The 13,801-nt window shown below is 40.2% G+C and overlaps 1 protein-coding gene across 1 annotated transcript in view; it reads left to right on the top strand.

The window, feature by feature from the left end:
* The window catches only part of WWC3 (WWC family member 3), a 114,266-nt gene that overhangs the window by 74,573 nt on the left and 25,892 nt on the right, over nucleotides 1–13,801 (top strand). Inside the window, exons 11-14 of the mRNA XM_019529344.1 lie at nucleotides 4,288–4,408; nucleotides 6,494–6,568; nucleotides 10,013–10,099; nucleotides 11,450–11,642. Of these exons, the coding sequence (XP_019384889.1) occupies nucleotides 4,288–4,408; nucleotides 6,494–6,568; nucleotides 10,013–10,099; nucleotides 11,450–11,642 (476 nt within the window). The remainder of the gene's footprint in view (nucleotides 1–4,287; nucleotides 4,409–6,493; nucleotides 6,569–10,012; nucleotides 10,100–11,449; nucleotides 11,643–13,801) is intronic.

Raw genomic sequence — 13,801 nt, 5'->3', positions numbered from 1 at the left:
TAAGTTTTTTTGCTATAACAACTAAACATATTCCTGGCTATTATTAAATTCTTGGAGACCTGTTTTGAAAGCTTTATTGTAAAGCTTTGTTTCAGCTTTATTATATCTTGTTAATGCCTAACAACACTGTGGTATGTGAGGATCTCTTTGTGCCTCCACTGTAAGCTTCCTTTTTGAAGTTGTGTTGTTGTTATTAAAATATGTTTTGTTATGCAAAACATATGTATATATATCTCTAACCGTGGCCTAGATTTTTTTTTTTTTTAAAGTAGCTAATGATTGTGGTTTCTTAGATTTTGGGCACCTATATTAAGACACATTTTTTCAAGTAACTTCTTACAACTTTCTGAAAATTAGGCCTATTTAAGGTAGCTCATGCTGGTCATGCAAACATTGGAGAAACCATATCACTAGTAGCTATTGTAAAATTGTGTTCAATATTTTTTGTCTAGGGACTGAAATCTTATAACATTGGAGAGAAAAATTAGGCTTGCTTTCTTACTTGTAGTAGAAGCATATACTTTTTTTTCATTGTGAATGAAATTTTACAGCTTGAACAAATTTGAAATACTAACTCTGATAAAGCCACAATATCTTAAATGAAATGTTAGTTTCTCTTTTCATGTTTATTTTCTTTTCTTTTCAAAGATCTATTTGCCACCTCCCATATTCTTTGGGTTGTGCTATGCTGATATTATCAGGTGTTTTCTATGCCTGCAGACATAAAAGCAACATTTCTATAACGTGTCACTTTTTTATGACATCACCACGTGGCTTCTTGAGTCTAGTATTTCCGTGTGAACAATTTCCGAAACATGAAGCCCCAAAGGAAAGAGCCTGCAATGTTCTGCTTATGGTTATAGCCCTCACTTTTGTCTCCTGAATCTGCACAAATTGTCTATCTAACAGTAGGAGACAAAAGGTTTGTGCCTACAGGGAATACTTGTGTTAGTGTAACTTAAGATGACCTTTCAATTGATATAGTTAAAAGTCTGTTTGAACACTTATTTCAGTATGAGTCACTTATTTTGGTTTTGTTGCACCTGTTCCCCTTAAGGTAAAATAAGAAATGCACTGGTTTAAATATATAAATTCAGATCTTATGCTAGTGCGGCTTTCTTACATAGATCAGTCCATAAAGGAAACAAATAGTATTAAATATCCTGTCTCAGATGATTTTCTCAGGTGACTTCTGATTTTCTCAGTAGCTTTTGCATCTTTGGAATATAATTTCCTTATTTTTCTGCTACACATCACCATGAATTGGCTGGAGCTGAAAAATTGTTGTCCGTTCTGGTGACAGTGAAATTTACATGATCTCTACTGGACCATTAAGTTGGGAAGTAGTGATCCAAGAGCTTAGTTCTTTCTGTAGAATCAAAGACACTGCTGCTGATTTAAAAGGGGCTTGAATAGGACATTCTGGTCACTGACATAAATTTACTAGAAAGATAAAGCTAGGAATTTAATTGGGTTGGGATGAAGTGTTAATATGTCTAGTTTTTCATCTGTGAAGGCAAAAGATAACTTTCTCTTCTTAATAATTGGAATGCTAGTTTCAGACCAGATTGTGCTATTTTCACAATGTCTTATTTTCTTAATTTGCTTTTAACATTTTAATATCTCTGAGAATTGCAGTGAGGTAGGTTGTCTAGTTAAAATAAAATTCTGTGTTCAAGTCCTGTGGAAGTGGAAACAATATAGTGGAAACAATATAATGAATGTAATCCCAACCAAAATGTTTGCCATTGATATTTTAAAAAAGCAGGCTATACATATGCTGTAACCTGAGGGTTGTTGTGAAGGCATGATATTAAGTAAACACAACGTCCAGTTAACATTGCATTCAGAAAGGCAAGAAGTTCATCCAAGAGCACAGGGTTAAGTCCTGTACATCCTTAAAATCAGTGGTGCATAAGTCTGGAATGTAATCAATGCTAACTTTCATGTAAAAGCCAGTTGCAAAGCCAGCCTGTATATATGCCAAACATCTGCTCTGATGCATGCTAATTAACATGCATTGGAGCAGACTCTGTTAATTGAGTCTGCTGTAGCATATTAATAAACATGCTCCAACAGCTCCTCGTCATGTCTATTTAGTGTCCCCATGCTTCAGAATGGCAGCAGGGACACTAACTAAAGCTCATTGACCAAGCTTTAGTTCAAGCACCCCGGCCATCATTTGGAAGCACGGGACACTAAATAAATGTAGCACTGTGGTCATGCTAATTAAAGCACCATCCCGGAGCACACGTAGGATTACTTGTTGCAGGTTAGGGCACAGTAAAGCATCTCAGCTTGGACAGGAATGGGTATAATTTTCTTCCTATTTTTTTTCTTCTTTTATAGTGCTGTCATTTGCTACCTTCCATCTTTGAAACATTTTGACTTGCTCTCCCAGTTTCTCTTTTAAAATCTGCCTTTGAGAGGTGGAGGGGGGTGGGTATTATATTAGTTGTTCTTGCAATAAGGAAACGTTTTAATTAAATCAGTTGGAAGTCTATCTTGGAGACACTATGGACAATATTTCAAAATGTAGGCTGTTTGACTTTGCAAAACATTGGGTGTACAATTTGAGTGCTGTCATTGGTATATGCACATGAGAGATTTAACCATTGCAATATCTATTTGTGTGCGCAAAACTGTACGGAGTATTATTCATCAATTGTCATCACTTCTGTCTGTGATTGATAGTGATAGTAAATATAACTTTTGTACCTGAAGTTGTTCTTAGGAGGGAACCAAGAGAGTTTGTGGAATCTCCATTCTTAGAAGTTTTGAAGACATGGCTAGACAAAGCCGTGGCTGGGATGATATAGTTGGGGCTGGTCCTGCTTTGAGCAAGGGGTTGGACTAGATGACCTCCTGAGGTCCATTCCAGCCTTCATTATCTATGATTCAATGGGAAGAGAGAGAATTGACCAGAGAGAGAATTGACCATATTTAAGCAAATAGAAGATGACCCCTCCCCACTAACTAGATTCTATATATGGAAAATGAATAAATGTTATAATTTTCCAGCTGTAGAATCTAAGTACTGGAGGGTTGTCTTGAATCCCTGGCCCCCACTGCTACAGCAGGAAAAACAGTGGCTGGGGGGAGAGGTCAGGTGGCCCCCTTGCCTTCTGTCTTACTTTTTCCTCATGCAGCCACCCTGCCTCCCCCCCACCTACATTTCCCATCCCCTAGCACCACACAGTCTCTGCCTTTCCCTCTAGTCTCTGCCTCATCCACCCCTGCTTCCCCCTGTCTCTGCCTCGTCCCCTTCTTGCTGTCAGACACTGCCATGGCTGCTCTGTCCTAGAGCACAGCACTGGAAGCTCAGCCCTTGCCTGCCATGCAGCAGTGTTGGCACTCCTAATTGGCTAGGCAGGGGAAGGAGTTTCCATGTGCTCCATGTCCAAGAGAGAACCGTGTCCAAGCTGGAGCCCAGCTGCGCCTGACAGTAAAGGGGGAGAGAAATAGGTGGAAGGTTGGCGGGGGGCAGGCAGGCTGCTTTGGGTCAGACTCTGGCCTTGACCTGGGTTCAGGGCCAGTCAGAACTAGAACAGCTGCCTGCTCCCCTCTTCTTTGTATGCAAATATAAGTTCAGGGGCTTTTTTCCCCATGCTGATGGTGGGTTGGGGGTTCATCTTACATTTGAGTAATTTCAATTCACTAGTTTCCAACATTTGTTTTAAAAGTCAAAAATTTCACAATGATCATGACAGTGCACCTCAGATTGTTTAAAAAAATTAAGAGGCTATTCTGGTATGATACAAACAATATTTATACTTTTAGAATTAATATTTAAGAACGAAAAAGCCCCACAAAAACACCGTCAGTGTCAGATTACTTCTTAAATTGTTTTTTTTTTAGCCAGTTTAAAAGATTTATGCTTTATGGAGGTTTCCTATTTATTACTTGTTCATTAAGGGATGGTTAGTTGATAAATACTAAAAATAAAGCTACTAAAGTGGCTATGCGTGTATAGGCTGGGGTTAAAGTAATTTAAGGTTTGCCCCAATGATAGTTCTCTAGAAAAAATAAGGACTGCTACAAATAGAAAATCAGCTTATTCATTCTTTTCATGAAGAAATTAGGCGCATACTTCCTTTTGAAATTCTCCAACAAAAGAACTCAAATCTACTGTATGTGTTTTTCAAAGGTGAGGTGGTATTCTAAAAATGTGCACCTGTATTTTCATGAACTGTTCTAAATGTAGTTTGAGAGATTTGAATTCACTCTGTATAGTATTTTATGAGAGATTTCCTTAATTTGACCTTTCTTTGCTTTTTTCTGTTATAGCTGTAACTCTGCGTGAAGACAGTGCTAGAAGGTCGGAGAGGAGAGCCAGGCGAGTTTCAGCATGTCTATCCGATTATTCACTGGCTAGTGACAGTGGCGTGTTTGAAGCTTTAAGCAAAAGGTCAGGTGTATAAATGCATAATAAACTGGAAATATACTTTTTTCTACCAATCTGCAAAAATATCAATTTCTGAAATGGATCAGATCCTGTTGATAATGGATAAATGGTAATTGCTAACATTTAGAAATGTAAAAATATTAGGTTAAATTAAAAACTTTTAGAAAGGAATTGTTTCTACATGCAATTCCACTGTCATTTTCACAAGTATTTGTTGCTTCCAGTTTGTTTTTTGTATCTTTATGGACATCCATGAAAATTGTTCCTCCTTTCTCTCCTGAATTATTAGTTTGGCTTCCTTGGCTTTTTATGACATGTTTGTGATTTAGGTGTGTATACTCACCTATTTCACTTCAGGTGAATCAATATAAAAATGATATTCTGAAAATATACTTTACAGTTTAGGTACTTAAAGGTTTACAGCAACAATTAAGAGAATAAATAATTGACTTTAACGTGGAAACAGTTTAAAACTAAAATGTATTTTAGTTTCCCTTAATTATTTGAGTAAGCTTCACAGTATTTGAACATTTTGTAAAAGAGCAGCTGGAAAAAGTAGGCTAAGAGAGTTCTGAGGGGAACATTCTATTAATAATGGAAACTGAGGAAGAATAATTTTAAAGTCCTTTGGGGAAATATCAGGGAAAATATCTAAAATTGATATCCACTGGACTATGGAGAAGGGGCAGTAGGAGGCCCTTTCCTAATCAGTTATCAATTACCAATGTAACGTAATCCAGGAACGTGGATTAAATGAACTAATAACCTTTTCAATAGCTGGATTCCGATTTTCAGTATTTTGCTTCATGTTGAGCATGAAAATTATTGATAGCTGTAGAGCAAAGCAAAATCTAATATTTTTCCATCAAGTGATTGTCCATTGCATGCTCCACTTTGAGTGCAAGTGAGTTTTGCATATTCAAACTTGGATTTTTGGATAGTATTGCTGGTGCAATTTGCACGTACCTTGACATTTTTGTGTTGTGCAATAAGAACATAAAAGGTAGAATATGCCTACTGTGTTTTCAGTGTTCAGCCTCTGTTTGGTTTCAGTTGAAGCTTCTTGCTGTCACTTTAAAGACCACAGTAAATCTGTAGCATCTTTAACTTTTCTCTAAATATAGTTTTCCTGTTGGCAACCCTGTTAATTTTTTTATTAAGAAAACAAACCACGCCTGTTCCTTAAACCCATAATGGCCTGGATTGGTGGTTTACAGGCATATATTACAGAGTCTAATTCTGTACTGTTTTCTCTATCTCCATTTCACTGACAGAAATGGGCCCCCGGTGTTTTTTCTACAGAGTTCCCTGAGAATCCTCTCTTTGGCACTGAGGCCATCAGAACAGCCAGAGGATATAGCATGTTCACTCTTGTTAGCCTCCTCGTGTCAGAAGATATCCAGAGCTCAGAACACTTATAGATACTTTGAGAGTAGAGAGGATAGATGATTAATGGGACCCTATTATGGCCTCTTATTCACCTTGGCTACCCAAACTACTTCTAGCTGTATCTTTTCCCAACCAAGAGAGACCATGCTCTGCCTGACAGACATTGGAGGTCCCGTTCCAGTTTTTATCCACTCCTCCATAGATGATGTGGTTTCCTTAGGCATCCCTAATGAGATTCCTTTCTCTTTCAACTGCCATTACTTAAAATAAGGAATATTTTCTTTCATTTGAAACAGGGTATACCAAGAATAAATATTTTGGATACAGAAATTTCAGTTTTAAGTACTTTAAGAAAGTTACACTTGTTCCTTTATTAGATATAATTTCATATCAAGTATGTGTTCCTGTTTTACTTTGTGAGTAGTTTACAAAATTTAAATAAAGCTGTTAGCCTTTAACGTTATTATTTTAGTCATAAGCATTTCATCAGCTGAGAAGAAAAAAATTAAATTGATAGTAATTTTTTTTAAACTAGCAAGTCAAGCTTTTTGATAGGACTTGTTAAATAGTGCAAGTCACAAAACAAATTATGTTTTGCATTATGCAGATTCTGTATAAGTTTTAATCATAAAATAAAGTCCTGCTATAAATCAGTGTGTGATTTACAGCTGTCGTCTTTTATTTTATTTCTTTCTTTAGGAATGAGGATGTTGAAGAACCTGTTTATGGTGATGCTACCAGTAGTGAAGAGCCACAAATACATGTTGGATTTCTGTAAGTAATGACAGCATGTAATTCTCATTAGATCCTGCCTACCAGGATTCTCATCCCTGACTCTTAACTTTCAGTACATCTTGTTGAAGAACCGCAGTAGAAGGTTATGCAGTTAAGCCAGGCCCTTTGCTAGATGACGTGGACTATCCCATGCAGGGTGTATATGCTGCCTCTTTCTCTCTTCCTATTAATTTTCCTTTTGACAATTATTTTTCCTGCTGTGTTTCCAGTGTACTTTTGATTGTTTGCACTGCTTCTTTGAATAAAGAGATGAGAGGGCATCTGTGTTTGAGGCCATCACCTGTGCGATCACAGTAAAAGGTAGACATTAGGCTTTCCCCCTCATGTTTCCCTTTTACTGTACAGGTCCAGCTGGTGGGTTGGGTGTGCCAGGGGTAGGTCACAGCATACAATGCTTTAGAGGTTCTAGGCAAGTGCTGTTTGTTTGTGAGTAGCTCAGAGAGCCTGTCATAACTTTAAACAGGCACATAAAGCTGACCAAAGTTTTGCTGCAGCCTCCCTCCAGTCTTCAGAAAGTGTTTCCCCATGGTTTGCAAGTTCTCTTCTGCATCCTGATGAGCACAACACAGAATCTCACTTACTATGTGTCAACATTTTTGTTCAGCTTTCAAATTCATGATGATGCAAAAGAAATTAATGCCTTGTACGGTTATGAATTCTATTCAAGAGAGTAGACCCAAGTAAACTGTAGATGATGCCCCATGTAAAGTAAGGAATATGTTTTCTGAAGTCAGCCCTACACTCGGGTCTTGTACCAGTTAAACTATCAATATTTCAGTTTCAAAATAATTATTATTTGGCTACTGTGGACAAAGTTATAGCATAACAAATGTGCCTTATGTCAGTACAACTTATTCCCCTTCTTTTATGAAAATAGCTTAAAGTGTGCCTGTTAATTCAAGTTCATCTGCATTTATTGCTTGAATTTCATAGATAATATTGCAAGGATATATTGGTCGCCATGTTGGTCTGAGACGAAAAGAAATGCAAAACTCTAAAACTCTTCGTTAAGAGATGATATTTATTAGACCAACTAAGATAAAGCTGTTAGTATATATTGGAGTCTTTTCAAAAAGGGCAGCTGTTATGTTCTAACTGTTACTGTGAACAAGCTGAGAGTACTGTGTCCAGTCCACATCTGAAATTACTGTGTCCAGCTTTGCCCCTCCCCCCCAAAGAATTTAGACAAATTGGAGAGAGTCTCTGTTGCTGAGGGCAACGGAAGTGGTTAGTGGGGGGTAGGACAGATGAATTAAGAGGAGAGGCTGAGGGAAGTAGGCTTATTTAGTCCGATGAAGAACAGACTGAGAGGGGATTTAATAGTTACCTGAAGGCTGGTTCCAAAGAGGATGGAACTAGAGTGTTCTTAGTGGTGGCAGACGACAGAACAAGGAGCAATGGTCTCAAGTTGCAGTAGGAAAAGTTTAGGTTAGATATTATGAACAACTTCCTGACTAGGAGGGTAGTAAATCACTGGAGCCAGGTTACCTAGAGAGTAAGTTCTGTGCAAAGCTGATTCGATTTGGAGCAGATGCAGCCAGATCTCCGAATCCAAATAATATTGGGAGATTCATTAAGAGGTCCAAATCGAATTGGAAGCTTCTGAATTGATTTGGAGTGATACGGGGCTGATTTGGAGATTCGGCCATAGGCTATACAGGTTTCCCTCACATAAAGCAAACCCACTTTATAATATAACAAATAGGGATAGGTTCCCAGGGTGGTGAGGGAAGGAGTGAGGCTGGGACTAGGGCAGGGGGAGGTGTGCCGAGCACCAGAAAGAGCCCAGTGCCCCCGGATCTGGACATGGGATGACAGCAGACTGCTGCTGCAGGCTGGGGCTGTGGTCGCAGCACGAGACTGTTCCTGGCACTTAATGCACTCACCCCGAATGCCAGGAAGAATTGGCTTGGTGCTGCCACTGGCCCCAGCCTGCAGCGGCAGCCTGCTGACATCCGGTACGCAGATTCAAGGTAACGCATCCCTGGTGCAGCCCCGGGAACAGCAACCCCCCCCACCTCACCCCTTCCCTAGTCCAAACCTCATTCCTTCCCTCCCTCACCATCTGGGAATGTACCCCTATCTGTTAAGGCTGTCTGAAGCTTTGGTAGCCAATTCGGTGGCCGAACCTCCAAATCTGAATTGGCTGAATCAAGTCGGAACAGTGATTTGAATCACTGTCCCTCAAATCAGCTGAATCCGAAATGAATACTTGTTGCTTTGCACGGGCCCGTTTGAATTTCCATTGTTGGAGGTTTTTAAGGCCCGGCTAGACAAAGCCTTGGCTGGGACGATCTAGTTGGGGATGGTCTCACTTTGAGCAGGAGGTTGGACTAGATGACCTTCTGAGGTCCCTTCCGACCCTAATGTTCTATTATTCTAATGATCCAAAACTGTTTAACATTATTTGATCCAGGGGCACAAGTTGTAGTGGTTTTGTTATATTTGAATCATTGCCACTGCTAAAGGTGACTACAGCATTGAAATGTTTCCATCAGAATGGCATAGGAATGAGTGTATGTGGCTGGAACAGTTCCTTTTGAAGCAGATCTAAATGCATTTAACTTGGAAACGTTTCAATTGTTACATATGTCAGCAACATTAGTCTAGCTGATGCAATTTTATAATGTACTTCCTATTACTTTGATAGCTGTAATCATTTAGGATGCAAACTTAATTTAACTGTATGTACAGAAAAGATCTGTTTGACTGCACACAGAGTACTTTTTTCCTTGCTTTCCCTTTCTTTCCTCTTTCCTTCTTTCTATCCTTCCATCTACTATATTTACCTGATTCCAAGATTACTTTAAATTTTAGAACAGCACCCCCACCCCCAAAGAAACTGAATTCGGTACATAGAAAATTTAAATTTGTTACAGTTTTGTATGTATAGAATCTAAGTATTGGAGGTTGTCTGAAATTTATCCCTAGCACCACTGCAGTGGGGAAAGTAACACCAGGGAGGCAAGTAGCAGCAGGGGAGCAGGCAACATGGGAGACAGGAAGTGGGAAAAGTCAAGCAGCCTGACCCCTTTGCTGCCCTTGCTACCTTCTTTGGTTCCTGGTTCCCACCCCCACGGTGCTGCACAAACTGGCATCTGCCCTCCACCCACTTGCTCCCCTGCTTGGCTTGTCTGCTGCTTCCTCCTCCCCTGCCACCATTTACCCTCAATTGTGGCTCTAGTTCCAACGCTGCTTTGATTTGGGTCATGAAGCACATGGTAATACCAGCCCCCAGGGTAGCTTGGGATCAGGTATGGGGCCACACCTACTGTGTGCCCTGGGCTGGAGCCAAGACAAGGCTCCAGCCCAAGGCATTTTGGATGGTGGAAAAAATCTTGTCTTGGATTTGAGTAAATGCAGTAAATTTGTCCAGCTAAATAATGAAGTGTGGGTAACTTAATTGAGCAATTTATTTTCCAGGCATGATAGTGAAAGTGAGTGTCTTCTAGTCCATGTGTTACAGCTGAAGAATTTTACTGGTCTTGTTGTGAAAGAAGGCTGCAAAATGTAAGCTCATATTACACCACAGGCATGATTATTGCTTTTTTTTTTTTTGCCCCGTTCCTAAATATGTAATTAATATAGCCAGGTGCTTTTAATGTAAAATGAGACAGCGTTTTGGAAGGTATGCAAAACATTTTCATTGCTGTTAGGTCTGTCTTGTTGTTGTAATAATGTTTCTAAATGTGAAGAAGTAACTGTTATGGAAACCTCTTTATTTATCATGGCAACATTCTGCTTATGCAAGGACATGCTGTTGGGAGCTCTAATAATCCATGTCTAGTTCCAGCATCTTCATCATCAGAAATAAGAAAAAATTTATAACTACTTTTCTGTTACCCTCCTGTACCCCTCCCTTCTCCCAAATACCCAGTCTTACAGTATGATAAGATATTTATTGTATTTGTTACCCCTAAAATATATCTTCTCTTTAGCTTAAGATCTACAAGATAAAAGTCTTGTCGTTTTCACAACTTTTTAAACGTATCGTCACAATAACTTTGGTTAATACCCAGAAAAATGGTTTATTTCTCTGGGTTTTGCGACCGCAAATCCTGTTTGAAATAAAACCCAGATTGTGAAATTGATTTCGACAGAGAAATTAGCTGTGTCGGTATGAAAAATTTATGAAAATTCATCACTTTGTTGTAAAATATTTTTTTCCCAATGCAGTTGTTAAACTAGCATAAACCCTACTGAGTGAGCGTGTTTTTTCTGATCATTGGAATTGTTTTCTACCCACTGGAGGTCCAGTTAAATATAATTTATGTCCTAAATAATTTGTGTCCTAAAGCTACACAAATGCGTGTATGGTCACAGAGTAACAGGGCTATGGGGTGCTCCCCACCCAGTGTTGCCGCCGCCCAGCACAAGTACAGCCCTGGCCTAGCCCCTTGTGCCAAGACAAGCCCAGCACAGCCCCTAGCCCCGAGTGGGCAGTAGCAGCCTGGCATTGCCCTAATCACAGGTCTGGGAGGCTCACACCCTCCATGCCTCCCCCAGGGGTGCACACAGTAGAGGGGTCTGCCCCACAGTGAGCTACTCACGGCTCTGTCCCATGCATTGACCCGACTGGACAGTGTCTGTCTCTGCCCCAGCACTGCTCCTTCACTGCAGGGGCCTCTATCTGCCCTCTTCCCTCCCATGTCCCTTCCTTCCCCCTTACCAGCCAGACGCTGCTATCCAAGCTGCCGGGCTGCAAATTGGGTAGATATTGGCATGTATCAGTCCAAAGAAACTTGATCAGTGCACCCCTATTTATTGTTATTGTAGAGTTTGAGTTTTAGCAACATTAAAAAAAACCTCCAAAATAGAAACTGTGACCCTGAGTTTCTTTGTTTCACCTGCTGTTCCTAGTCATGTTAGAGTTTACTTGCCACCACTGGAGTCAGGCACACCAACTACATACTGCTCCAGAGTTTTGGAATTCCAGGCTCCGTTAATTTTTAATGAAGTTTTCCGAATCCCTGTGCCCTCAAGTGTGTTGAAATTAAAATCGCTGCAGCTGTATATCTGTTCAGTTGACCATCAGCAACAAGAAGAATTGTTGGTAAGTAGTTCCATTTTGCCTGAAGTACAGTCTTGGAATGCTTTGTTAAATGTTCTTTAGCAAAACTACTGAATTTCATCACATAACACAAACGCCCCTTTTCCCCAAAAAGCAGCTCCTGGAAATTGGACTGTTCATTGTATGCACGAAATAGAGTAAAATCAGTTTCTGCCACTCCAGGTGAAACTGCAAGTAAAATCTGCAGTGATCCACAGGGAGCAGAACGCTGTGTAGGTTTGGCTCTCTAGCTGCTGCTACTTACTCACTACAGAAAAAGATCTATTTTTTTTATCATTGTGCCTTTAAAAGCAAGCTGTGTATGTGAAAAAATGTGGCATATTCCATGTAGCTGAAAGCAGTGTTTCTCATCTTGTGGGTTCGTGACCCAAAAGTGGGTCTCAAGGAGATTTTAAAGAGTTGCAGGGCAGTCTAAGGGAAGCACTGCAAGGCTGCATGGAGCCAGCACACAGTGTCGGGGTGTGGTGAGGACAGCCAGGCAGCATAAAGCATTGACTGAGGGAGGGGGTGGGGCTGGATGCAGCAGCTGGAGGGGAAGGAGGGAGAGAGAGAGACTCTGTGGGTCAGAAACTGAGTGGTTCACAGCAAGCTGATGGTTATGTTAATGGGTCCCAGTATGAAAAAGGTTGAGAACCACTAGTGTCCAACTCACTCCATCCCCTCAGGGTGCATGTGGACCATGGAGCTCCTCCCTGGCTTGGTCTGGACCCAGCAGTGATGGAGCAGGGAGCTGTGCACATGGCAGCACTGCATTGGCACAGTTGTTGCTGCAGAAGGTCTTTTCTGTCACAGCCCCATAGCCTGGAGATCTGCAGCAGGCTTCGTCCCCCGTTCTCCCCACCTCTGAATTCTCAGGCCTACCAGAAGCTGTGGAAGTTAGAGGAGACAGCCCCATGGGCTATATGGTTGACACTCCTTGTTTAAAGATGCGAGAGAGAGTTAGGAGCATAGAAGTACAGAATATTAAAAATGATGGGTTCATAAAGGAACTTCTTTATTAATTAAATGCACTTATGACTATTTTTCCTCGCAGGTAAGCATCCATTGCCTGTTTGATACTTGTCTAATAAATAGGGACCTACTTAAATCATGGGAAGGCAAAGGGTTTTTCACGGCTCGTTTGTGGAGCACAGAGCTGATTTTACAGGCATTTTGTGGTGGTCCCAGTAGCTTAGTCCTGATTGGTAGAGAGGTCTTGTCCCTCAGTGTGGATTAGCAGAGAGGCCCTGGCAGGGAAAGGAGGGATGAAGGGGCAGTTGCCATCTCCTCTGCTGCCCTTCTCTGCTTTCCCTCCCACCAGTAAGGACTGCTGGCTCCCATTGGGGAGTCAGCTTTTTATTCTTATCAAAAAAATGTTTTTGTTGATTTTGTGGAAAATTCCCAATTTCAGTTTCTGTAAAACTGCAAATTAAGTAGGTCTTTACTAATAAATAAGAAATGATTTTTTTATCTGAAAGGGACAGGATTTTCAATTTTCAGTTTTTCCTATTCAGTTGTCTGTGAAAATCTCCATGCAAAACGTTTAAAGAAATAAGCTAAAAATTAAGAGTCATAGCGTTGAAATCCTGAGGATTTCTACTCATTTAGTTAACTTGATTTAAAATTTATTTGATCCAGTTGCACAGTTTTCTCTGGTCCTGCCTAAGCTATGAAAATAAAGTTTAGTTTTTTTTAAACAAATATGATAACTAACACAGTTTAACTACATTTCAGATGTGTGTCATGTTCTTGTAAGGGGATGTTTTCTAAGTATGGAGAGGGCCAGAACAAAACAAGGATTTTCTGTGCTGGAAATTTTTGTCACTGAGTGTTCTTATATTGTGAAAGCAGCAAACCACTCCTGTTAGTGTGCACTAGTACACTGATATAGCTTATTCTGATTCAGAATCCAAAATAAGTTTTATCAGTATGGGTATGAACAAAGTGGGGGCTTAACATAGCATAACCAATGCACAGTAACTGTTGATGCGTGTGCAGTTGTTCTAGGGTTGGTAAAAGCTAAACAAGATAGTTTACCCTTGGTTTGTACAAGGTACAGGCATTTCATTTGTTTGTAGTCAAGTAACTTGATTGTTTGTCTAGGCCAGTGATTCTCAAACAAGGTGTCATGAGAACATGGGGTATCTCAAGGTCCTTTCAAG

This window comes from Crocodylus porosus, unplaced genomic scaffold, assembly GCF_001723895.1.
Source record: "Crocodylus porosus isolate Cpor-Errol unplaced genomic scaffold, CroPor_comp1, whole genome shotgun sequence".
Classification (NCBI taxonomy): domain Eukaryota; kingdom Metazoa; phylum Chordata; order Crocodylia; family Crocodylidae; genus Crocodylus; species Crocodylus porosus.
Note: the sequence above shows the minus strand (reverse complement) of the source record. Positions and strands in the feature narration are given on the sequence as shown.